Source organism: Cupressus sempervirens, chromosome 3 (assembly GCF_028749045.1).
Source record: "Cupressus sempervirens isolate cs-2001-9-10 chromosome 3, ASM2874904v1, whole genome shotgun sequence".
NCBI classification, from domain to species: Eukaryota; Viridiplantae; Streptophyta; class Pinopsida; order Cupressales; family Cupressaceae; genus Cupressus; species Cupressus sempervirens.
In genome coordinates, this window is record NC_143120.1 from 64,457,713 (window position 1) to 64,482,220 (window position 24,508).

Consider the following 24,508-nt stretch of genomic DNA (forward strand, 5'->3'; position numbering starts at 1 on the left):
TCCTAAATTAAAGATACCATTTTCCCAATAAAAATGTGTACTTTTTCATTAACGGAACACCACTGGTGAAAGGACTATATATATATATTTGATGAATAGTGTCCCTTTCTATTAATAAAATATACTCAGATTACAATTCACAAAAAAAAGGCCAAGAGATATAAAATCACTTTGTGAAAGAGTTCACACGGCTGAAGCCGGACTAAAAACACGGCCACAACCAAAAACAAAAACTATTCATTAAAAAAAAACATATAAGACAACCCGAGGATGTGGATCATCTTTATCTTGAAAACCCCAATCATCTTTAAGATTGGGTTGAGGGGGTGGGTTGGGAACAGTCCAGCGATCATCTACAGCAGCCGCCTCGGCATCTTCAAAACACTCACCGGTTTTGAAGACTGCCATTGATGGAAGAAATCTTCTTTAACGTGCAGCAGCCAAGTATTGCCTACTTCCACCAAAACAAAACGTAACTCAACAAAATGTAAACTCCCGAAAACCACCTTTACACACCAACAAAACATCTCTGCCATGAAGAAAACGACCAACACCGCATGCGTGCCACGAAACAGGTTAATCTCGCTATTTGAAGTAACCTCCGTGAATCATATCTTTCCTATTCATTGGAGACAATGCTGAGAAAAACATCAATCGCTGGCTCCGTAGGTACCTTCAAAATTTTATGCACGTCCCCACTATGACCACGACATTCTAGCACATCCAAGATAGACGTACCTTATTCCCACGACCATTATCTCAAATCTTCAATGCCATCGGTGACTTTAAAGCAATCACCAAGGTCTTTCATTCACAAATCCATTGCTTGTTTTTTTTTCCTATTTGGGGATAGGCTCAGCAATGTCAAGTTCTCTATGTTATGCACTGGCCTTCTTTGTTATAGCCTTATGTCAGTTTCAGTTTACGCTACTCGTAGCAGCAGCTGACAGTAACGCTGTCATAGCTGAAGATGGCACTGTTATTGCCCTTCCGATAAGAGCGAAAAATGTAACTGCAAATGTTAATGAAACGCCTGTGATCGGCATATTGTCCCATCCTGGAGATGGGGCAAGTGGGAGGCTCAGCAATGCTACTAATGTTTCTTACATTGCAGCTTCTTATGTTAAATTTGTTGAATCTGGAGGTGCTCGTGTTATTCCCCTGATATTTAATGAGCCAGAAGAGATCCTGGAACAGGTGTGCCCTTTTCTTTTGGTTGGTTTTGTTCACAAATTTGGATTTATTTGGTTTTGAATTGTAGTTTCTAGGGTACAAAAATATAAATATAATTTATGCTTTATGTTAAAAATTCTTCAGGTTCACCTCATTGAAAAAAAATCGAGATGTTCTTGGTTGAGTCATCATCATGTCAATTCGTGACTAATCTACTAAACTAGCGCTCTACCTTAGGAATCTTTGGGTAGATTGCTGATATTGGAGGTTTTCAAATGGAGATAAATTTTGTATAAGGGTCTCACAATGGTTTGGTTGGCTTATAACTAGATGTCATTACAGGTCTACATACTTTATCTCGATTGAAACTCTTATGCAAAGTAACGATATTTGGATTTCTTGATGATTAACATCTCTTGACGAATCTCATAGGCCTTGAGTATGGCCTTACATGGCAGTTTAAACCGTTTTTACCACTCGATAATCGACTAAAAGTTGAGTTCCTTTATCACTGGTTAGCACCAAGCAATGCTTTTGGGATGTCCCGATGTTTAACACTTCTTGCTGTTTCTCATAAACCTCACGAGTTTGGCCTTCGACGAATCTTTAAGGATTTTCAATACGGGAGAGAGCAGAATAAAATAGCATATATCAGACTACCCATTAATCGTGTGAAATATGCAACAGGGACAATTGTCAGGCTGGAAATTTGTGAAAGCTTTGTAACTTGCTATATGATTACAACCTGTCTAAAAGCTTAATATTAACTTAGAAAGGTTATAATAAATGGCGCAAACATTGCAAATATGCTTGGTTAGAAATGCACAAGCCTGTAAGTCCCACCTTCCATTCCTGCATAATTTGAAACTGTTGATAAAGCTTTGTAACTTGTCAATGTTTAGGCAATGTTTTACTAGTATCGAGATCTCCATTTCTTGTTAGCAACTTAACACTGAGGTCGTTTGGGCTTCTCTAACATTAAAGGTTCTTTGGGAATTGCCAGAATCAAAGATATAATTCTACTTCCAATGTTGAGGTTCTTTTTGTTCTCATATATAATTCTTCTTCCAGTGTCGAGTTTTTTCTATGCAGAGGTATTTTTTATGTTTACCAATAATGTGTCTATTGTATCAGATAGCCCTGGATCTCTCAATCGTAGGACTCCAAGGAGCTCTCAGATGTGTTGGCTTTTAAGTTTTCATCAAGTATTTTATCAACTTTTTCATCTGCTTTGTGTGATTTATTTAGATATTATTAGGAACGATGAAAACAATGGCTAGTGTCAAGAGATACACATCTCTAATAAATTTGTTCATGGTTATGTTATGCATTGTTTCTTGCAGATTTGGTAGAAACTCCTAATGCATGGATCTAATTTATTTCTAGCTATCAATGGTTAAAACTTAAATCCATAATTAATTTTCCACATAATTATATTTTAATGCTGATTGCAGATTAGAGATGGATCAATTTGCAAGTTATTCTGAACTAAATAGCTTACATAGAGTTCGCCCCTTACACACTGCTTGACGTACCCCATTCTTCTTTCATTAACTAAAATTAATATGTTGCTTCAAATGGGTTTTGACAGTTGTCTATTAACAAGAACTGCTAGAGACTACAGCAATGTTACAACAAACAATCAAATATGTTGGGTTCAGTGAACTAGATGTGGTTGTATAGATGTTGATAGGTTTTGATAAAATAGTACCTTTGTTTTCCATGTCTATAACTAATACATTCCAAATCCCTTTTTATCTTCAGAAATTCAAACTTATTAATGGCCTACTTTTTACTGGAGGATGGTGTAAAACTGGTCTATATTATCAAATAGTTGAAAAGCTCTTCAAGGTAAGTCATATGATTTGTGTTTAATTTTTTCATTTACCTTATCATCAGTAACGTACTTAGAAGTTTTCTCAAATCAGATAAGGATTTGCACAAAATCTACCTTAGCCAATCAGTTTTGACATGTAAGATTGCTTTCATTTGAACTTATGTGAAATTATGATTGTTAATTCAATTGAATAGTAAAATTGATATGATTGCTCTTTAATTTTTATTTTTTATATGAAAAGATCATATATTAAAATAAATGTATTAAATCATGCAGTCAAATCTTAAAAAATGCGTGGCACGGGATCATATTCAGCATTTGAATTGGTAAGATGTTGAACAAAATAAATGGACACGTAACCCTCAAAAAAGGAAACAGCTACAAAATAAGATTACACTTTAGAATGTACAACAATTTATGATCAAGTATTGTAATTCTATTGGGATTGTTAATGCTATATCAAACATATGTGGATTTTGAAACCTAATTTAATTCTGTTCATCCTAGAGAAATCTAATGCTTCTATTCATGTTAAACAAGAACTTTTATGCATTAGAGTAATAACAAGCCCCTCCTAAACAATCCTCCAGATCCTTTACTCTTGGCATTGGAAATTTGTACCAAATTGATCTTGTTAATGGTTCTTGAATCAGTACATAGCCTCCATTCTTTCTTGGGTTTAAGGATGGTAGGCACTGCACATGGACTGAGACTCTTCCTTATCAACCTTTTGTCAAGTAATTCCTGCACTTGTTTAACGATTTCTTCATTCTGAGAGGAGTCATCTTGTATACTGCTTTTTTTTGGCACAATGACTCCAGGGATGAAGTCGATATGATGGTTTATATCCCAAATTGGTGGCAGAGAGGTAGGCATACCCTCCTCCACAACACCTTCATACTTTTGCACATGGACTGAGACTCTTCCTTATCAACCCTTTGTCAAGTAATTCCTGCACTTGTTTAGCAATTTCTTCATTCTGAGAGGAGTCATCTTGTATACTGCTTTTTTTGGCAAAGTGACTCCAGGGATGAAGTCAATATGATGGTTTATATCCCGGATTGGTGGCAGAGAGTTAGGCATATCCTCCACCACAACACCTTCATACTTTTGCAACAACTGTCACCTCCATAGGAATGTCCTTCTCCTTTGCGCTAGACTTTCCTGTCATATCCTTTGGTTTCAACACCAGGCAAATCCAACATTTTCCCCCTTCAAGGTTTGCAACATTTCCTTCTCTCCCACTAACAAGATGCCTGATCCCTGTTCTTCATCTCCTGCATTATCAGTTAAGGGATTCATGGTGTAACTCACACCATCCTTGGTTATTTTATAAACATTCTTTTTTCCATCATGTTGAGTCTTTACATCATATTGCCAAGGGCAACCAAGTAACAAGTGACATGCATATATTGTAACTACATCACAAGGAAAGCTATCCTTATGCTCTCCTATTTGGAATTCTACCCATGCTTTCTCATTAACCAAAGTTTATTGATTGTGCAAGAGCACCTCAAGTTTGCATTGGGAGGCCCAAATCAATTTTGAATGTAATAAGGTCACTTGAATCATGTAGACCAATAATGTAATGGGCAAAAGTGGTTACAGACCAAAGTTGGCATAGATTTGTATTTTAGTACCAAATTAGGGATTATTGGGTATATTTGGTCAAATGGGGTCAAAATGTGAGAAAAACCATTTGATCATGTTTTTCATGATTTTTTAAGACTGTCATAGTCATTCATGTTGTTTTGGGTCTTTGAGTACTTAGGGAGTTGAAAAATGCAAAATTGCTCAAAAAGTTGCAATGTTGTCATTGACAACATTTGCAAAAAGTTGTCAGTAAAAAGTTGTCAACTTTTGCAAACTAGGGGATAACGGGCAACTAATTCAAAAATTAGTTAACCTTTGAGAGCACATTGAAAAACATTTGTAATGGTCCGTACATGGGTGGTGATGGAGATATTGCAAGTTGTTGAATGAAAACAGTGAGGAATTGCAGCAACTTTTGTGTTTCTTATACGTGTTTCCTATGTTACTGGATTGGTAGGGTGGAGTTTAGAGCATTATTTCGTCGTTCTTTTGCGTCAGGTTTGAAATTTTGAAGTTTGAGGATAAGGGAGAAAGCTTAATTTTTCTATCGCTTACTTGAAACCCTTGTTACCTAGGGTTTGGAGACAAACAATGGGTATTGGGCCTACATCCATGGTCGGAAAAATCTGAAACTTGGGGGATTGCAGGGCCCATGCGTGTACATTTACATTTTAAAACCATTTTTGTTGCCACTCCTTATGGCTAATTATGAGGGAAAGCCCTAGCAGCCTGGCATCTCTCTGTGATAGGCAATATTGTATAAAAGAGTAGGGTAATTTGATTTGAAGAGTGAGATCAAGGGGTTTAATCACATTGTGAAGGTTGACTGAGTTTTAAGGTGTTGGTAGTGTTAGTTTGAATGGTTGAATGGACAAAAATGAGGGTCTAGTAGCAACCTTGTGTAACTAACCTATTAAGCCTAAATAGGTGCCTTATAAAGGCAACCTTGATCAGATAGTGTCACCTTCACATGAAGCTTGTGAGTTTGGGATAAAAGCCAAAAAGGTATCCAAATCTGGTGTTAGTTGTGAGAGATCCCAAGTTGTTTCATAGTTGTGGGTCAAAAACTGAATTAGGAGGGCTAATTGGGTAACTAGGAGAGGTTGGATCCCTAAAACATCTCAAGTTTGTGACCATTTGGCCATTGGATACTAATCCTATTGATAGTTCTGTTGGAGAATGGGTGTAGGTGGTGAAACCCCTAAAATGTCCTTGTTTATACCTTTGTATCCAAGTACCCAAGAATGAGTGAAAAGTGGAACTTGTGGCTTATTTGTTCAATGGATTGTAGGTGCATTTTGATATACTAAGGAAGTGATTTGGAAGGGTGTAAGTACTCCTAGTACTTATGATTGACATTTTTGTAAAGAATAGGCAAATAAGCCTATTGTAAGGTGAACGACCATTCTAAGCAAGTTTCCTCCTCATCAAGTTGGTATCAGAGCAAGTTGATTTGTGGGAGTAGGAGAGAGGAGTTGATGTCATTCCAAGAATTAGAGGGAGAGATATCCATCATGGTGAGTAATGCAAAACTTGCAAAGAAGTCGCAAGAACAAGAAGCCGATATAAATAGCTTAGAAAGGAGTTGGAAATGCTCAAGGACTAGATGAAGGTGGTGGAGAAAACTCTGTTAGAGAAAAAGGGGATGGAGTTGAACAGGGAATCCCTGGGCATGATGAGAGAAGAAGTTTCTACAGAGCAAAGGCCACTCCTTAATGTTCTAAATTAGGGCATGGAAGGAAAAATTGAAGTAGCCACTTTTAGTGGAAGAATGGATGTTGATGTTGTGATGGACTGGTTGGAAGCCCTAGAGAACCAATTTGAATGTGAAGGCATACTTGAGGGTCAAAAGGTGAAAATTGCCAAGTCAAAGCTATAAGGGGAGCAACCCTTACATGGTGGAACTTTGTCCAAACAGAAAGGACAAAGTTGGGAAAGAATGCAATCTCTTCTTAGAAGGGGATGGTTGCTAAGAGAAAAGAAACTTATGTACTCGAGGATTATGAAGTGCAACTTCATAGGAAAATAAAAAACCTAAGACAAAGGGAAATGGATGTGAATACATATGATGAAGAATTTTAGAATGTGTATGAGATCCAAGACTGTAGAAGAGGAATGGTCGTAGGATAAATATTCAAGAAGAACTTAACCTTTTGTGCCTTGATACAATACACAAGTGTTATTAGTTGGCACTGAAGGTGGAAGAGAAGACAAGAAGAAGGCAAGAACAGCGTGAAAGAGGAAGAGGGAAAAACAATAGAGGAAACTTTGGAGGTAGATTAGGCCGAAGATCTTTTGGGGATTTTAATCAAGCTGAGCAGACAAGAGACTCCAATAATAGAGGTGGCTTTGGAGGAAAAAGATCCAATGGTAGAGGTGGAGCAAATGGATCAGGCAAGGGATCCATATTTGTAAACATGAGATGTTTTACCTACAAGCAATTAGGGATTCCTTTATATGGATGCCTTGAAAATGCCTTAACTTCCCATGGTGGAGAGAGAAGGACTACATTGGTCCAAGAAGATGCAAGGAGTGTAACATCTCTTGAATTGAAATTGAATTCAGGAGTAGGAGAGACCTTGATGATAAGAAGAACCCTAATCAAGGAGCCAATTGTTGCAGAGAAGGCTGATCCACCTCAGAGGAGAGCATTGTTCAAGATCAACTACAAAATTCAAGGTAAGGTTTGTAAGGTGATTATTGATTCTGGATATATTGATAATATAATCTTTGAAGAGGCTGCTAATAAATTGAAGTTAGAAACTGTGCCTTACAATGGCCTCTATAAAGTCTCTTGGTTGAATAGAGAGCAACATGTAGTGGTGAATATACATTCTTGGAAAAAATTCAGTATAGGGGGATATAAGGACAAGGCTCTATATGATATCTTGCCTATGGAGCTTTCCATCTCCTCCTAGGAAGAACATGGTAGTTTGATAGGAAGGCTCATCTAGATGGGAAAAAGAACACCTATTCTTTTCAAAAGCATGGTAAAGTGTATACGAATCAATCTTTGATTGAAGAAGAAACTACCAAACAATTAGGTGGAAGTGTGATGGTTGTATGAGACAAAGAGTTTGCAGAAACAATGAAAAAGGAAGGGATAGGGTTTGCTTTAGTCATGAAACCCAAGGAAGAAAAGAAATTGAGGGTATGTAATGTTGGTCCAAAAGAAGTCAGAGAATTGTTAGAGAGGTATGAAGATGCAATTGCCAAGGATGTCCCTAATAACCTTCCTCCTGTCAGAGACATCTGTTATCAAATTGACTTAATCCTTGGTGCAATATTGCCTAATAAAGTGGCCTATAAACTCACCCCTCAACAAAATGCAAAAGTAGCAAACCAAGTGCGAGATCTAAAGGATTAATCAAGAAAAGTCCTAGACCCTGTGCAGTACCCATTATTTTGGCACTAAAAAAGGATGGAACTTGGGCTACTATTAGGATAACCATCAGATATAGGTTTCCTATCCCTAGAATAGAGGATTTGATGGATTGTTTAGGTGGGGCTACCCACTTCTCGAAAACAACCTCGAAAGTGGATACCATCAAATTAGGATCAGAGAAGGGGATGAGAAGAAAATTGCATTCAAGACCAATGAGGGTCTTTATGAATGGCTTGTAATGCCATTTGGTCTATCAAATGCACCAAGCACCTTTATGAGGTTGATATATGAGGTCTTGCATGATTTCATTGTAAAGTTTGTGGTGGTGTATCTTGATGACATCTTGACTTACAGTAGGAGCAGAGAAGAGCACCTTAAGCACTTGGAAATGCTGATCATGAGATCGCATGAGAAGAAGCTGCAAATTAAATTGGATGAGAGTGAATTAATGAAGCAGGAATTGATATACTTTGGATTTGTGATATCAAAAGGGGATCTAAAAATAGATCCATCAAAGGTAGAGGCTATCCTAAACTGGCCTACACCTAAGAATTCTAGAGAGGTTAGAAGCTTTCATGGTATGGCCACATTCTATAGGAAGTTCATCAAGAACATCAATTATATTTGTGCCCCAATCCTTGAGGCCATAAAGGGTGGAGGAAAGGTGAAGTTTGCTTAGACAGAGGAAGTAAAAGAAGCTTTGAATAGTCAAAGAAGGTTGCTCAGTACCCCATCAGAGTTTTACTTGATTTTAATAAGTGTTCACTATAGAGTGTGATGTTGGTGGATTGACTATTGGTGCAGTATTGAGTTAAGAGCAGGCCAGTGGCTTTCTTCAATGGAAGGATGAATGCAGAAAAGAGGAAGTATTCATCATATGACCTAGAACTATATGATATGTTTCAAGCCCTAAAGAAATGGAGGCATTGCTTACTCACAAAAGAATTTTTTATTTATACTAATAACTGTGCTCTGAGTTTTCTAAATGGATAGGAAAATTTTAATAGGCACATGAAGTGGGTGGAGAGCCTCCAAGTCTTTACATTCGTCATCAAGCACAAGAAGGGACAAGTCAACAAGGTGGCAGATGCACTTAGCAGAAGGGTTTTGACAATACATGAGGTTTAGTTGCAAAGCATGGGAGTTGAAGCACTCAAGGAAATGTATGTTGAGGATCATGATTTCAAAGACATTTATGATGTGTGCAATAGGTCTGAAAACAGTTTTCACAATGAGTATTTTGATTACACTTTGCAAAATGGTTTACTTTTCAAGGGAAGTCTACTTTGTGTGCCCAAGTGTTCTATGAAGGACATTGTGATGAAAGAGAAGCACCAAGGTAGTCTAGGGGGTCATTTTGGACTCAACAAAACACTAGATTTGGTTAGGAGGTTCTATTAATGGCCTAAGTTGGCAAACAATGTCAGAAAGATGGTAGAGAGTTGTGTTATATGCCATAGAGCCAAAGGAACATCAAGCAATGCAAGGTTGTAATAACCCTTACCTATTCTAAATAGACCTTGGGAGACTCGAGTATGAATTTTGTAATGGGGCTGCCTAGAACAAAGGCTAGTCTTGACAATGTGTTTGTAGTGGTAGATAGATTCAGTAAAATGGCTCACTTCATTCGTTGTAAAACTACAAATGAAGCTAGTTATATAGCAAGATTTCTTTTTCAAAGAAGTTGTTAGGTTACATGGATTACCATTGAACATTGTGTTTGACAGGGATAGCAAATTTGTGGGACACTTCTGGAGAACATTGTGGAAGATGGGAACAAACCTGGCCTTCAGTTTTGCCTGCCATCCTCAAACTGATGGGTAGACTGAGGTAGTAAACAGGTCACTGGGAGACCTAATGAGGTGTTTGGGAAAGGATCATGGGCAAAAGTAGGATATAGTACTACCACAGGAAGAATATGCCTATAATGATTCAACCAACAAGAGCACTAGTATGAGTCCCTTTGAAATAGTTTATGGGCAACATCCTAAGGGAATTTTTTAATCGGGGGATATGCAAGGCTTAGACAAAAGGAGTGCTCTTGCTGAAGACATGACATAAGCCATGAGAGAGGTTCATGAATAGATAAGAGATTATTTGCAAAAATGTTTAGAATAGGTCAAGAACAGGGCAAATGTTAGGAGAAGAGATGTGTAATTTATTGTTGGAGAACTAGTGATGGTGTATTTGATCATTGAGAGACTTCCCAAGAGTAGTCTCAATAAGCCTATGATGAGTAAAATTGGTCCCTTCAGGATCTTAGCAAACTATGGAGCAAATGCTTACGATTTGTAGTTGCCACCTGATATAGGTTTTCTCATATACTTAATGTAGCAGCTTTGACCATGTTCAAAGGATCTGAGGATGGAGATGCTCAATAAGTAGATTCAACCTTGAATGATGAAGATTGGGTAAATGAATTACCACAGATAGAGGCACCACAAATTGAAGGTATTTTGGCTACTAGGGAAGCCAAGAGGACAAGGCACAAGCTGTATTGTTCCGTATTGGGAACACTTGGTTACGCGGAGAGGACTACCAAACTCAAAAGCCACATGGATGTTGGAGGAAGACATCAAGAAGCAAGGCATTAATTTGGATCAGTTTGTCTCTAAGAGGACTTGAGACTTTTTGAAAAGAGCCCAAGTTGGCTCTTATTTACTATGCCGAATAATTGTGATGATATTTTTTGAGATTTTGTGTTTTTTTGCTTATTTGTTTGTTTTGAAATATATAGTTTTTTTTAAAAACAATTCACTCAATATGATATACTGAAATAAACAGAGAGATAATAACCATGCAAGCTCAAAATTTTCCAAGAAGCTTAACACTAGAATCCACTTCTTTAATTCTCAACAAATTTGCAATCATGTAAGGGAGAAAAACTTGTTTACATTAGTAGACTAAATATGCAACAAGACGTCCACCATAGGCAAGTCTAATAACAATGTTGTAGCAAGTATGGGGTCCCCACATTATGCTTGGTAATGCAGTCGCCAAACTAGTGTTGAGAGTACTTGGACTTTGACGCCATAAATGACCCTCAACCATAGGTCAAATGTGTAGTGATTCACCTATTATTGGCATCTTGTATTTGCAGCAGAGGCATGCTAAGCTTGGCATTAAATTCACAAGAGAATGCGTCTAGACTCATGACAGGGTGAGATTGATTCCCCAATCGCTCAATTAATTCAGCTCTCCAAATGCAACAATGGCGGCTTGAAAAATGTAATGTTCCCATTATAAAATAAATAATAAATTAAACTTTGTAACGAGTCGATTGATTTAATTTATCTCAGACCCATTTTTATTTTGTTTTCGTAATTTGTGTCACCGTCGGCTATCTTTGTACACCCTTAGGAAGTTTCCCGACAGGTATTTAAGCACGGCTTGTAGGTAGTCTGTAGGTATGCTTTTGGATTATATCTCTCTGTACTGCGGATTCCTGTTGGAGTTCAGCATTGTTCACCATTTCGGAAGTGAAATACCTTCCCTATTTGGCTGTTGTGGTTTCGGTGGGACTCAACCCTCACCCTATTCTGTTGGTATATGTGTTATTTTGATTGGATTTGGCATATTGGAACATTATTCATTATTTGCATTCAAGTCTCTCTATTTGTGTGAATTTCCATCTACAAATTCTCTGTGTTTTGTATGTGCAAGTTTGCGTTTCAGTTCCAGTTGCTTACTCTCTCCGTACGGCCTTCTTATCATCACCGTATGGCCTATCAAGGCACAGTACGACCTTCTTCCAGCCACCGTATGGCTTCCATTTAGCATATCATTTGCTCCTCATACGGCCTCTCCATCTTTTCCTTCCCACATACCATCCTCTCTCTCTCGTACACTGCTCCGTACGGCTTGAAATTGCATTCTCCTTCTCCCATATGGCCTTCTGTATAGTTTGTACGGCTTCTTAATCCACCGTACAGCATCGTCCAACATTTGTATGGCTAACCTTCCACTTGTACGACCATCCTGGTCAGTTCGTAGGGCATCTAAACTGAAGTATGGATTGCATCTTCTCTGGTCTCAACATAGCCGTACGGCCTCCCAAATCCACAGCATTCATTGAGGTAAGTCGTCCTTCCAGGTAGCAGTTCGGAGGAGAACATCCCGAGGCACTGGAAAGACTTCCTGAGGTACGGAGGAGAACATCTCGAGGCACTGGAAAGACATCCCAAGGCACGGAGGAGAACATCCCGAGGCATAGAGGAGAACATCTCGAGGCACGAAGGAGAACATCCCGAGGCATAGAGGAGAACATCTCGAGGCACGAAGGAGAACATCCCGAGGCACTGGAAAGACATTCGAAGGCACAGAGGAGAACTTCCTGAGGCACAGACAAGAGCATCTCGAGGCACTGAAAAGACTACTCGAGGTACGGAGGAGAACTACTTAAGGCACTGGAAAGACTACCCGAGGCATGGAGGAGAACATCCTAAGGCACTGGAAAGACTACCTGAGGCACGGAGGAAGAACTTCCTGAAGCATTTTGCTACTGGGAGCATACGACAAGGCTATCTAAGTAATTGTCTACGGATCGAGATCACCTACAGGTCAAGTTCACCTTAGGAACATTACAAAAAATACCAGGAATTAATCGCTAATTTTGCCAGACAATAACCACGCCACCAAATACAGATTCTAGATGCTTGTGTAGAATCAGACCTCCTTGTTGCAATTGAGTTCACAATAAATTCTCAGCACCGACAATATCTTCCTAGCTACAATCAACCAATAATGGAAGATACAAACACATTCTTAGAGGTCAAATTCCAATTCCACTATACATCATCAATGGGATATGGAGAAATATCACAACCTTCAAACCCCCAAAAATTATCAAAGCAATGAACAACTAATTGGATAATTAATTCTCACAATTGGAGTCATATTTATAACTCAATTGTGCAATTCAGCTTCTTGTACACATTTCTCACTTGAGAGGCTTCAACTTCACAACACAAAATTGTAACATGAAATAACATAAAGTGCTTTTATAATAATGAAGTCTCATTAATAACTTAATAAATATAAAATCCATCAATAAAATGCTCAATCATCTGTGGATGACAACCAACTGCCAGTATCATCACTGCACTGCCAAATATTGTAATAATGCAAAAATAGACTTACTATAAATAACAAGTCTGCCACAGAGACTGTCAAAATCTACTGTTAGCTCACAAGGATTGCAACAATAAATTGACCAATCCTCCTCCAGGAACTTGCTAAATTGGGGACATTACAGTCCTCCCTGCCCAAGATTACTTGTCCCAAGTTGTGTCAGAGTTTTGGGTCAAAAACTGAATTAGGAGGGCTAATTGGGGATTCATAGACCTAATAGCAAAATTAGTGAGGTCTTGTATTTGGGAGAGGTTGGATCCCTAAAACTTGTCAAGTTTGTGACCATTTAATCATTAGAGACTAATGTTAGAAATAGGGAATATTGAGGGGGGGGTGGTGATGAATCAGTATTCTACAAAATTTAGCCCAAAAGTTGATATTATTAATTGCCTTGTAACTTTGCATAAGAAAGTAAACTAACAATGCTGAACAGTAAACATAACCATACACAAAGAGAACTCATAACCCCATATTTTGTCAACTAGGGAAACCCAGGCCAAGGGAAAACCCCGGTGGGGATGGTACCCAGAAAATGATGCACTAATCAAAAGTATCCTGTCATGTCCCCTATTATAGATAAAATTTAATAATTAATTAATAATTTTTTTTGATTACCATATAAATAATAATTAAAAGCGATTAAACTGAAAGGTAATAATTATTTATTTATATAATACATTACTAAAATAGAGAAATAATATAATAGTGAAACCTATTATCTTAGAAAAGAATAATGATTAAAACTTATCAATAAAGACATTATTAGAAACTCGATAATCATATATGAATAATATTATAAAATAATTCATAATTAACATAATTCACATTAAACATTAATATATTTCATGCCAAATATTAAAATAGCATATTTGCATCAGATATCTTATAAACAAAACCTAACATATCAGGCATTATAATGAAACGATTTTTGAAGGAGATGCCACCCTCCATGTAGATATTAAATGGAACGAACACCCAATAGTTTTGGGGAAGAATAATTTTTTTTCATACTAAAAAATTACAATTCGACAATCTCAGATTGGAAATTCTGACATTAATACTAGACGGAGTAAGGAACTTCACAAGACTGTAGAAGATAGTATTGAAGGTTTTAGTGGAATTAATCTTATTGGACATCTAGTCACTAAGCATATACAACGACAACAGAATATACATAATAAGATAGGAAAAATCTGAAATAACATAAAAGAGAACCTGCATAGTATTAAGGAGATTCATGTGAACCATAATAAGCTTGGACAGATTTAATAGAAGGGAGAACTTGTTTTTAATATCAAATACCATAAGTTGAAAAGTCAAACACATGCTAATAAACCCAAAATTGTAGTAGGGGAGTTTTGCAAGAGAGAAGGGCACTAAGATTAGAAGGTAAAAAGGCTACGGTAAGGAGGGGGATTAAGGTAAATTAAAGCATAGAAACTAATAAAGCTACTAAGTAGTTAGTGATTACATCAGATAATTATTTATAAAATTGTCTTTATAAGTGAAGTAAATAAAAAATCAATAAAAAAAATTTCAAGTTAAAAACTAGAAGTGAATTTAAGAGCAAGTCTTAGGTGGGGACATTACATATCCGGTTAAGGATATTGACCATGTTAGGAGTCTATTACATACATATAGTGTCTCGGTCCTTGTTAGAGGACTAGGCCCTGTTAAAAGCCTCAACCCTATTAGGAGTTGTTATGTACGATTACAAAATGTATGCAAGATGAGCCCACTGCCCAAACATGCAATATACAATATAGTTCTTTTATACAAAAAGTTAGACAAAAAAACCTCTTGCTTGCTGCTGATATCTTCAATATCTGATATAACACTTGCTGCTCTTCGCATACCTTTGATCATACATCAGAATTTGCATCTCATATAGTTTGCATATCACATATACAACTTTCACATAAGCTTGAATGTCACTAGTAACTCGACACAACTTCGCATATTACAATCTTTCCTTTATACCTTTACAACGTACAAAAACTGTCTAGTTGGCCTTCAAGCTTCCACACATTTGACGAAAAGAAAAAGTATCTCTTGCCATCTTAGGGTTAACATCTAGGATGTCCTCCCTAATTAATTTAGTAATTATTTTGTAAACAAAATATTACCCACATACTATTATGCTCTGTTCTGCCTGTATACTGTTGCAACTAGTAAATCTGTCATATCTTCTTCCGTACTAATTGTACTGACTCGCGCACTTACATACGTCATCTTGACACTCTGTACTGTCCGTACCCAAATGTGCACGTGCCAATAAAGCTTCTGTCATTCGTACATATCAGAACTGTCTCTGTTCTATCAAATAAACTATCTTGTACTTAGACAAATTTCCATGTCTAACTGTAGAATCTTCATCTGTACACAATGCTTTCTTTATATAAAGAATATGTTGCCATAAATGACAATTCTTACTTTATTCCAACTTGTACTACTTAGCCAAATTGCCGACAATCTCCCCCTTTGGTATTGATGGCAACATATGGGAAAATTGGCTAATTCCCGAAATGGTGATCAAAATTTTACAAAAACTTGGCTTTTACAAATATTAAATTTATAACCATCTTTCCTTATATCTCTTATTACATCATGCACTTATTCTGTTACTCCCTCTCACATTATACTTTTACACATTTTCCTTATATTACTCCCCCTTATAAATATCATACAATTTTCCTATATTACTCCCCCTTTGACATCAATTACAAAGGTGTCAAAATTTATATGCAACTCAGAATTTTGAATCTTTTACCTCTGTATCAGGCTGATAGACATGTGATATAGTCATCAAAGCTTGCCTTTAAACACTTAAAGTTCTTCTCCCATGAATCCTTGACTCCCTCTGAGATACTGAGTAGAGTTCATAACCCATAGGATGCTTTTTCAACTGCATTTAAGTCTGAATAAACAAACTTGTCAAAAGATGTCTTTTGTAATGTCCCCTTTTTCTGGGACATTATAGTTCTGTGTGCTAGCTCGCTTCGCCTAGGTTTTAGGGGCGGAAACGTTCTTTACAAGGTTTAGTTTGAGGTTTGGCCTAGGCATTTCCAGTTTTAGACCCATCGGAGCAGTTTTGGCAGGTTGTCCAGATACTTACTATTTTTAGTAAGTAAACAAAGCCCAGTATTTTTGGTACCTCAATGTTGGTTTGGAAGCGTCTCGCCAAGAGCTTTCCAACGAGTTATTGCATGTGATTATCTGAGTTCATTTGGTTAGCTATTTTAGTGCTTGATGATTATATGGTTTCCTGACTAAGTGACTATTAAAGTCATTTAATTTGTTACTTTATTTTAAAAAGTTACTATGTTCACTTAAGTGACTAAAGGAAAAAAAAAGGTGCTTTATCCCACATTGCTTAAAAGAGTGTGCATCACATTGGGAAAAGTGATAAAGGTACAACGATGCTCCACATGAGAGGATATATATATGAAGATTATATTATTCAAACAAATATTAATCTGGTAGCTGGAAATAGTTGCTGGTTATTTCTTCTAGGACACAAACCCTTGAAGAATCTTTGAAGGTTGGACGCAAACCTAGCCTTCTTACAGGTTTTAATATACATTGCCAATTTGACTGTCATTTCTGTTTTTAAGATTGGATTGTTGGGACTGTTGCATGTTATTGTATTGCTGTTATATAATACAGTAACGTTATTGGACAGTTATTTGTATTAATCCGCTGGTTTATGTACAAGTTTCTGAATATTGGAGAAATAAAATAATCTTTTCTAAGTTTCTTGTATGCAAATGTGCTGGTTAGAAATTGATTTAAATTCTGGAATTTATCTTGAATTTTGGGTTACTGTTCGGATTTGAAATCTGCAAATATATATATCAGGTTTTTGGTAAAATATCCAGAAAGGGATATTACATCTTCACTCTTAGACATTCTTCCACTTGCTGCTCAAGTGTACTGATCTTTAAAGCCAAATGTTCTCTCAGAAGTGAGAACCTCTTTGCTGTCCTTTCTCTATTCATATCTATAAGACTTATCTCATCATAAGTCTTCCCTGTTTGTGCCTCAATGTCTTCAATCTTTATACCTGGTTGTTGAAGTTGATCTGCTAGACCCTATACCTCACCATGCTCCATCTTCAACTCATCATTGTCCTTGGTGCATTTGAATGACATGGCACACTTGGCATATAATGCCTTACCTTCTTGCTTGCATCTTCTCAGCTCCTTGATGCATGCATCAAGAGCTCTTAAGTCATTTATGATGTTTTGACATATAATGTCAAACATCTATGCATCATGCTTTGCTTGAGCTTGTATTGCTGCTACATCAGATAGACTTGTGATTTCAACATCAAAAGCTTGAACCACAACTTTTGCTCAATCTTCCAGATCAGGTTCAGTCATCCATACATCTAGGGTGTTCTGCAACTTCTCTGTGACATCCATTAGAGATTTCTGCAAGCTCTTTACCTTTCTATTTTTATCAATTATTTTGCTCAAAGATGAGATCAGCTTAGTCTGATCATCATCATTAGATCCTATCAGGGCTGCAAGAGTAAGAGGTGTCCTAGATGAGCTAGGTATACATACCTTCTTCTCTTCTTCCTCCTTTTTCGTCTTCGCCTCTTCTTCTCTTCTTTTCCTCTCTTCCTCTTCCTTTTTCTTTTCTTCTTCTTCCTGCTTCTTCCTCTCTTCTTTTCCTTTCTTTTTCTTTTCCTCTTCTTCTTTCTTCTTCCTTTTTCTTTGCTTCTTTTTCTTTTCTACCTTCTTCTTTCTGCGTTTTCTTTTCCTTATCCTCTTCTTTCTTTTTCTCTTCTTCCTCATCTTCCGTTGAGCTAGTGTAGCTGGTCAAATTGCCAACATTGCGGCCATAATCCTTAATGGATCTTTTTTTCATCAACAGTTATCTTTGTACTGTCCACCTGCACGGTATTAGGACCAATTGTTATCTGCGGTGTTGATATAGTCATCACAGTGTCCTTTGCTGTCTCTACCACTAGTTTATTTGCTAGTACAATCTCTGTAGGCTTTGCTTCTACCACTGCGGACTCTACTGGTACATTCTTTTCTTTTGTCATAGGGAGTGCTCCCCCTAAATCTTTGCTCCACTTAGCAACATAAGGTGTAGAGGTCATGAATTTAACAATTGCTAATTCTGTTTCTTTATTTACCTCTCTATAGTTACCACCCATCAACAAAATTGTTCTTTTGTTTCGTAGCAAGGTTTTAATACCCTTCATTATACTCTTTATATCATCATCTATATTAACCTTATAGAGTTTTGTGATTTGATTCTCTTTGATTCCTCTGTCTTCATCTATCACTCTTCTCTTTCTGTTTATCAACCTATTGTACAGATCTTGTGGTATATCTCAAATTTCTTATTTGTCAAAATCATGTGTCTAACTACAACATTTTCTAACTGCATTCTATCCATATTATTATAGAAATGGTAAAACTTATTTAATTGTACAAAATTTGTATTATCAATGTTTTGAACATTCAAGTTTTCCACTTTGGGTTTCCAAGGCTACTTACCCGAAGTCTTCTTTACCTCTGCCTCAATTGGTCTATCCTCTGACTTTTCTGATTCCTCTTTTGATTCATCAGATTCTATCATTTGTAGTGTTTTTCTCCTCTTGCTTGGTCCACTTGATAACTGCTTTGTTCTTTTCTTTGATGGTGATTCTGCTGTTTCTTGTTTCACCTTTGTAAGTCTTTCAAACTCTCTTGTGCTGGGAGGGGTGACTAATTGTCCTCCTATTATCCTCACCTCCTCTTCATTTTTCTCCTTAGGCTATACAACAGTAGGTTGTACCTAAGATACTGCAACATAGGGTGCACTAGGGATTTGTGTGGATGGCCCTGCCATTGTGACACCTTCTTCTGCTCCTGCAACTGCGAGTGGTGTAGCAACGAAGACCTCTGTCTATCCAATAGCCCTCATCTCCATGGCTATACCCATTGCCTCTTTGTACTCTTCTCTTGTCATGCCTGATTATTTTACTATAGCTTCTATTTTCTTGTCAACTTTCTTCTTTATATCCTTGCTATGAAGTTCGCTATGAACATCCTTAACTTTCTCTTCATATGCCCCCCATCTAGGACATTCCATATCTTTGTTAGATTCTAAGATGATCTTCGCATAACCTTAAATCAATTCTTCACTCATTTCCTAAACCATAGGGTCTATGAATTTCACTCTTGGTTCTACTACTTCCATACAGGTAACATCTGCTTCAACCATGAAGCAGATGTCATTCTTGTACTACTCAACCAAAATTGGTGGAATTTTGAATCTTTGTTTCATAACTGATTGAAAACTCTTCATTATTCTTGAAATATTCTCCATTAACATCTCCTCAGATTGCTTCCTGTAATGATGAGTTATCAAACTCATTGTACAATGATCATTGATCCATTCCTGGTCTTGTCATACTAGGGAACTGTCTAATCACTTGGAAGAATAAGTGTGTCAATAGGGATTCAAATCTAAATACCGCATTCTTGGTTTCTTTAGTCATTTAATATTATCAAGCAACTGTTGCTTCACAATCTCACACATGTTAACTTTTTCTCTTTTTTCTGTCATAAGGTATGTTGCATGGATGAATCCAACAGGTATAGAGTTTACTCTAGAAATGTAGTTCATCTTGTATCCAATAATCTTGCTAATAACCCTCACATCTGTTTTAGTTATTAGGTCAATTCTCGTGTTTCTCCCGTCAGACTTGATTTTCAGATTTGTTTCAACCAACTTCTTCACATTCTTCTCATTCACAGGGTTGCTTCCTTCATTGCTCAAACCAGTAAGTTTATGAATCATGTCATTATCAATCATTACAGGGATGTCTCCTACCCAAAACATGCCTTCATGAATTATGCTCAAAATAATTATCTTCTACATGCAATACATTTTGTGGAACTTGTGAAAATGCTCCTAGGGGATCATCTTCCAAAGATACATAAGGGTGCTTCTTGAATTTATACCTAGGTCTTTCACTCACATCACAAACTGTAGGATTCTCCATTGCTACTAATTCAAAGCTTCAAAATACAACTACAATTATGGAAAAAACCTGGATTTCACACGACTAGGGCTTCTTTTTGTTCACACTTTAAAATGCTTCAGTTCTTCAATTCGCAATCAATTCACTTTTAATTGCTTCTTAACTCTTAACACGATCGAATGATACATACAATCTTGCTCAAATGGCTTATATCTCACCAAATTGTTCTTTACATTAATTGCGTAAGTACACAATTCACAAAAAGTTGTTTTTGATTACTAGTAACTTTGTTTTCTTCGTATAACTGCATGCGATCTCCAAATCGTCTGCGCAGTTAACCATAGCTTCTACATGTTGTCTTATACCTCGTATTAATGTCGCAACTCTTAATTTGATCTCTAACTTTAGTTTTGTCTTTCTGGTACTTGATCTTCAATAGAAAGGTGCTTAATTCAAATAGGATGAATCACATACAATAGCTGACTTCAATCTTTCATCAGGTGCATCAAAATACTATTCTTCCAATACTACTTGTGAACTTGATGGATCTTTTGCTTTGACAAATACCTCTTTGAATTCTTCTGTAATTTCTCTCAGTTCATCTTTCTGACTGTTATTGCTGCTATCATTCCTTTTGACATATCTGTTATTGTTCCTTCTGAAATTTGGATTCCTATTGACGTTCCACATGTATTACATTAATAGATAGTCGTCTATTATTAGTTAATGGTTATGTATTGTAAATATCTAGTTAGCTTTTTCTTTTTTAGCTTTCTTTGTTAGAATAGAATGTTTCTATTCTTTACGATTGTAAACATCGTTTTATTCTTTTGTATATAATGACCTTTTGGTCTCTATTAATAACAAGCAAGTATTTTCCCAGTTACTTCCGTAATATGGTATTAGAGCAAGGGCTTTAAATTTTCTCGAAAATAATAATTTCCTTTCCGAAATTATCAAAAGCTATTTTCAAAATTATTTGTCTGGCATATTTGCTTCAAACTAGGGTTTGTTTGGTTTTGTTTTCGAAGAACAAATCACACCTATACACAACAAAGGCTGTCGTTTGTCCATGGTCGTGATCTGAAGCAAACTCCTGCATTTTTTAAGACGCTTTTAACAGCCACGTTTTTCTAAAAAACTGTGCCTAAAGCACCATTTTTTGGTGTCTATTTCTTCATAATCTATGATGTTTTCGCAGGAAACCAATCTTAATAGAAGAAATCAACCATTTTTTGCCTCCATTGCTGCCGACTAGGGTTTTTTTTTCAAACCCTAATTTTTGGGCTCGAAAAATCATTTTGATTTCAAATTCTTCGTGGGTTTTTTGAGAGCTCAATTGGGTTGTCGTCCAATTTTTTTGGGTGCCTCAATTTTTGTGCCTCGATTTTCAAACTAGCGGATCCAAAAAACAACATATTCCTTTTGGGTTTTTCGAGCTCTCTTCTAAGTCTCTTCGAATTTTCTGGGTCTTCCATTTTTTTCTTTGAAGAACTTGCCTTCATAGATTTTCACGCTTTTTCATTGAAAAACGTGCCATGGCATCTTTGACAAACATTTTGCTGGAGTACAACTCCAAATTCAATGGTCTAAATTATGGCACTTGGAAGCAGCGGATCATTGCAATTTTTGGATATCGGAACATCGATCAACTTGTTCTGGGTGTTACGAAATGTTTGACTTCTCCTGGTCTTGATCAAGATACATGGGATTTGAATAATTGAGAGGCAGTGATGCTTCTCAAATTATCCATGGGTAATGATCAACTTTCTCAGATTCCATCTGGCAAGACAACTGCTGAGATCTCAACACATCTCAAAGGTCTTCATGAGACTTCTGACAAAAGTAGAGCCGTCTTTTTGAAAAACACTGTTTTCTATTGTCATGGATGAGCACACCACGCTCTAGGAACACCTGAATCAGATTCAGGAAATCCGTAATCAGTTGCCATCGGTGGCAAGATGGAGGAAGAGGATATTGTGGTTATCACTCTTCGGAGTTTACCAAAGTCTTGTGAGCATTTTATCGAGACTCTCAACATCACATCTTCTGGTGTTGATTTGAAGTTCACTAATCTTTGCACCTTGCTACTTTAACAAGATCAGTGGAAACAATAGTTCGGTAGTAGCTCGAGTTCTACTTCCATAGAGCAAGCCTTTGTTGTGAAATCCTTTCAGAAGGATAAAGGCAAGTTTCAATAGCCATCTTAGCAGAAGTCTTCTGCTCCAGCATCAGATGGTTTTCGAAAGTAGAACATCCAATGCAACTATTGCCACAAGTTTGGACACATGAAGGTTGAATGTCGGAAACACTTAGCTGCACAATCTAAGCAATCAGGTTCGTAGCCCAAAGCGAATAGTGTAGAGTACATAGAGCAGGCAAAATTTGCCTTTTACACCTTCATGGCTAAAAGACCTACAGATCATGTGAAGTCGTTTGCTTGGTACATTGATTCAGGTGCCTCTCGTCATTTCACTCACTGCAGAGACTAGTTTATCGACTACTAGCCTTATTCAGACTGTTATTTTTTGGTGGCGAAGAAGAGTACACAGTTGTTGGCAAAGGTAACATTCAGATTCGGTCTGCTGGGATATTCCTCGATGTGTACTACGTTCTAGGGAGGGAACTAAATCTACTCTCAGTCAGTCAGTTGTTGCGATATTCTCCACACTTGGTAGTCACCTTCAGTTCACATCAGTGCACCATCACCGATCGAGCGACTAAATCTACTATTGTAGTGGGTCTTGAGGATCATGGTCTTCAGACTTATTGATTATAGTGATTCTCAGGACTTATCAATGGCTGCTCGACAATCTTCTATTAGTACATTTTGGCATTATCGATATGGGCACTTAAATGTGCATTATCTCTCACAACTTGCTGAGGATGGACTTGTTCTTGGATTGCTAGAGATTTAGACTCAACAACTTGGAGTTTGTGATGCATGCCAGGCTGGGAAGCAACATCGCACACCTTTCACAAGTGGTGATTCATGGCGAGCTTCTCAGGTTCTTCAGCTTGTTCATGCCGATATCTGTGGCCGTATGGCCACTCCTGTTCTTGGGTCTAGGTATTTTCTGTTGTTTGTTGATTATTTCAGTAGAAAAAAGTGGGTGTACTTAAAAATAAATTAGATGCATTTCTTGTATTTTAGAAGTTTAAACCTTTAGTTGAAAAAGAGACTGGGAAATCTATTATTACTCTTAGATCAGACAATGGGGGGAATTTTGTTCTAATGTTTTCTCTAGCTTCTTGGATACACATGGCATCAAATGCTAGTTAACCACACCCCACACGCCACAATAGAACAGTGTAGTTGAACAATCGAAACAGGACAATCGCTGAGATGGCTCAATCCGTGCTCAAATATAGACATGTTCCGAAGAAGTTTTGGGCAGAAGCAGTTAACGTTGTAGTTTATCTATTGAATTGGTCACCCATAGTGGTGATTAAAGGTAAAACTCCAGAAGAGGCCTGGTCAGGTTGCAAGCCTAGAATTAGTCACTTGAAGGTTTTTGGCTCCCTTGCTTTTGTTTGGATCCCTAATACGTCATGCACCAAGTTGGATGCCAAGAGTTAGAAACTCATGCTTGTTGGATATAGCAGTCTTCACAAAGCCTACTACTTGATCAATGTTGAGACAGCTCGTCTTATCTATAGTTGTGATGTAGTCTTTGATGAGCAGCGAGGACCATTCATGCCTGTTTCTCCTATTCCTGATCTAGCGGACTAGCCTATGCAGGCTCATGATTTAGGAGTTTGGCTTCCATTAGGTCCACTTGATGGGAGGGCTCCAGTAGCTCCTGCAGCTCCAGATATACCAGTGATACTTGTACAGACACCATCGACTTTTCCTGTAGGTTCATCTCATTTTGTAGATGCTTCACCTCAATTTGATCCAGATTCTTCTGATGAGGAACTTGTTGATCAAGCATCTCCTGATACTCATGTTGGTCATTCTCCTATCCGGCCTAAGTGGTGGGCTAAGACACTTGCCAATCTTTGTGATGATGAGCTCATTAATGAGAGAACTGCTTGGAAAAAGACAAAACTACAGATTCTGTTAACTTTTCTCTCATGACCAACATTCACAGTGTGTTTGAACCTCAAACATACTTCGAGGCTAAAGGAATTCTAGAGTGGGAACAGACCATGCAATCTGAACACCAAAGTCTGCTGAAGAACAACTCTTGGGTCCTTTTTGATCTTCCACCAGGGAAGAAACCCATTGGTTGCTAATGGGTCTACAAAATCAAATACAAATCGGATGGTACTTTGGACAAGTACAAAGCTCGTTTAGTGGTGAAGGGATTTTCTCTGCGTCAAGGCATTGATTATAAGGAGACCTTTGCTCCTACTGCAAAGATGAGCACCATCAGATTAGTCCTAGCCATGGCAACAC

General features: G+C 37.3%; 1 protein-coding gene across 4 annotated transcripts in view; it reads left to right on the forward strand.

The window, feature by feature from the left end:
- Positions 1-285: 285 nt before the first annotated feature.
- LOC149564801 (gamma-glutamyl hydrolase 1-like) overlaps positions 286-24,508 on the forward strand; it is a 152,072-nt gene continuing 127,849 nt past the window's right edge. For all 4 annotated transcript variants that reach the window (XM_089818382.1, XM_089818383.1, XM_089818381.1 and 1 more), the window contains exons 1-2: positions 286-1,197; positions 2,938-3,024. In XM_089818382.1, coding sequence (XP_089674508.1) covers positions 862-1,197; positions 2,938-3,024 — 423 coding nt within the window. In that variant the 5' untranslated portion in view covers positions 286-861. The remainder of the gene's footprint in view (positions 1,198-2,937; positions 3,025-24,508) is intronic.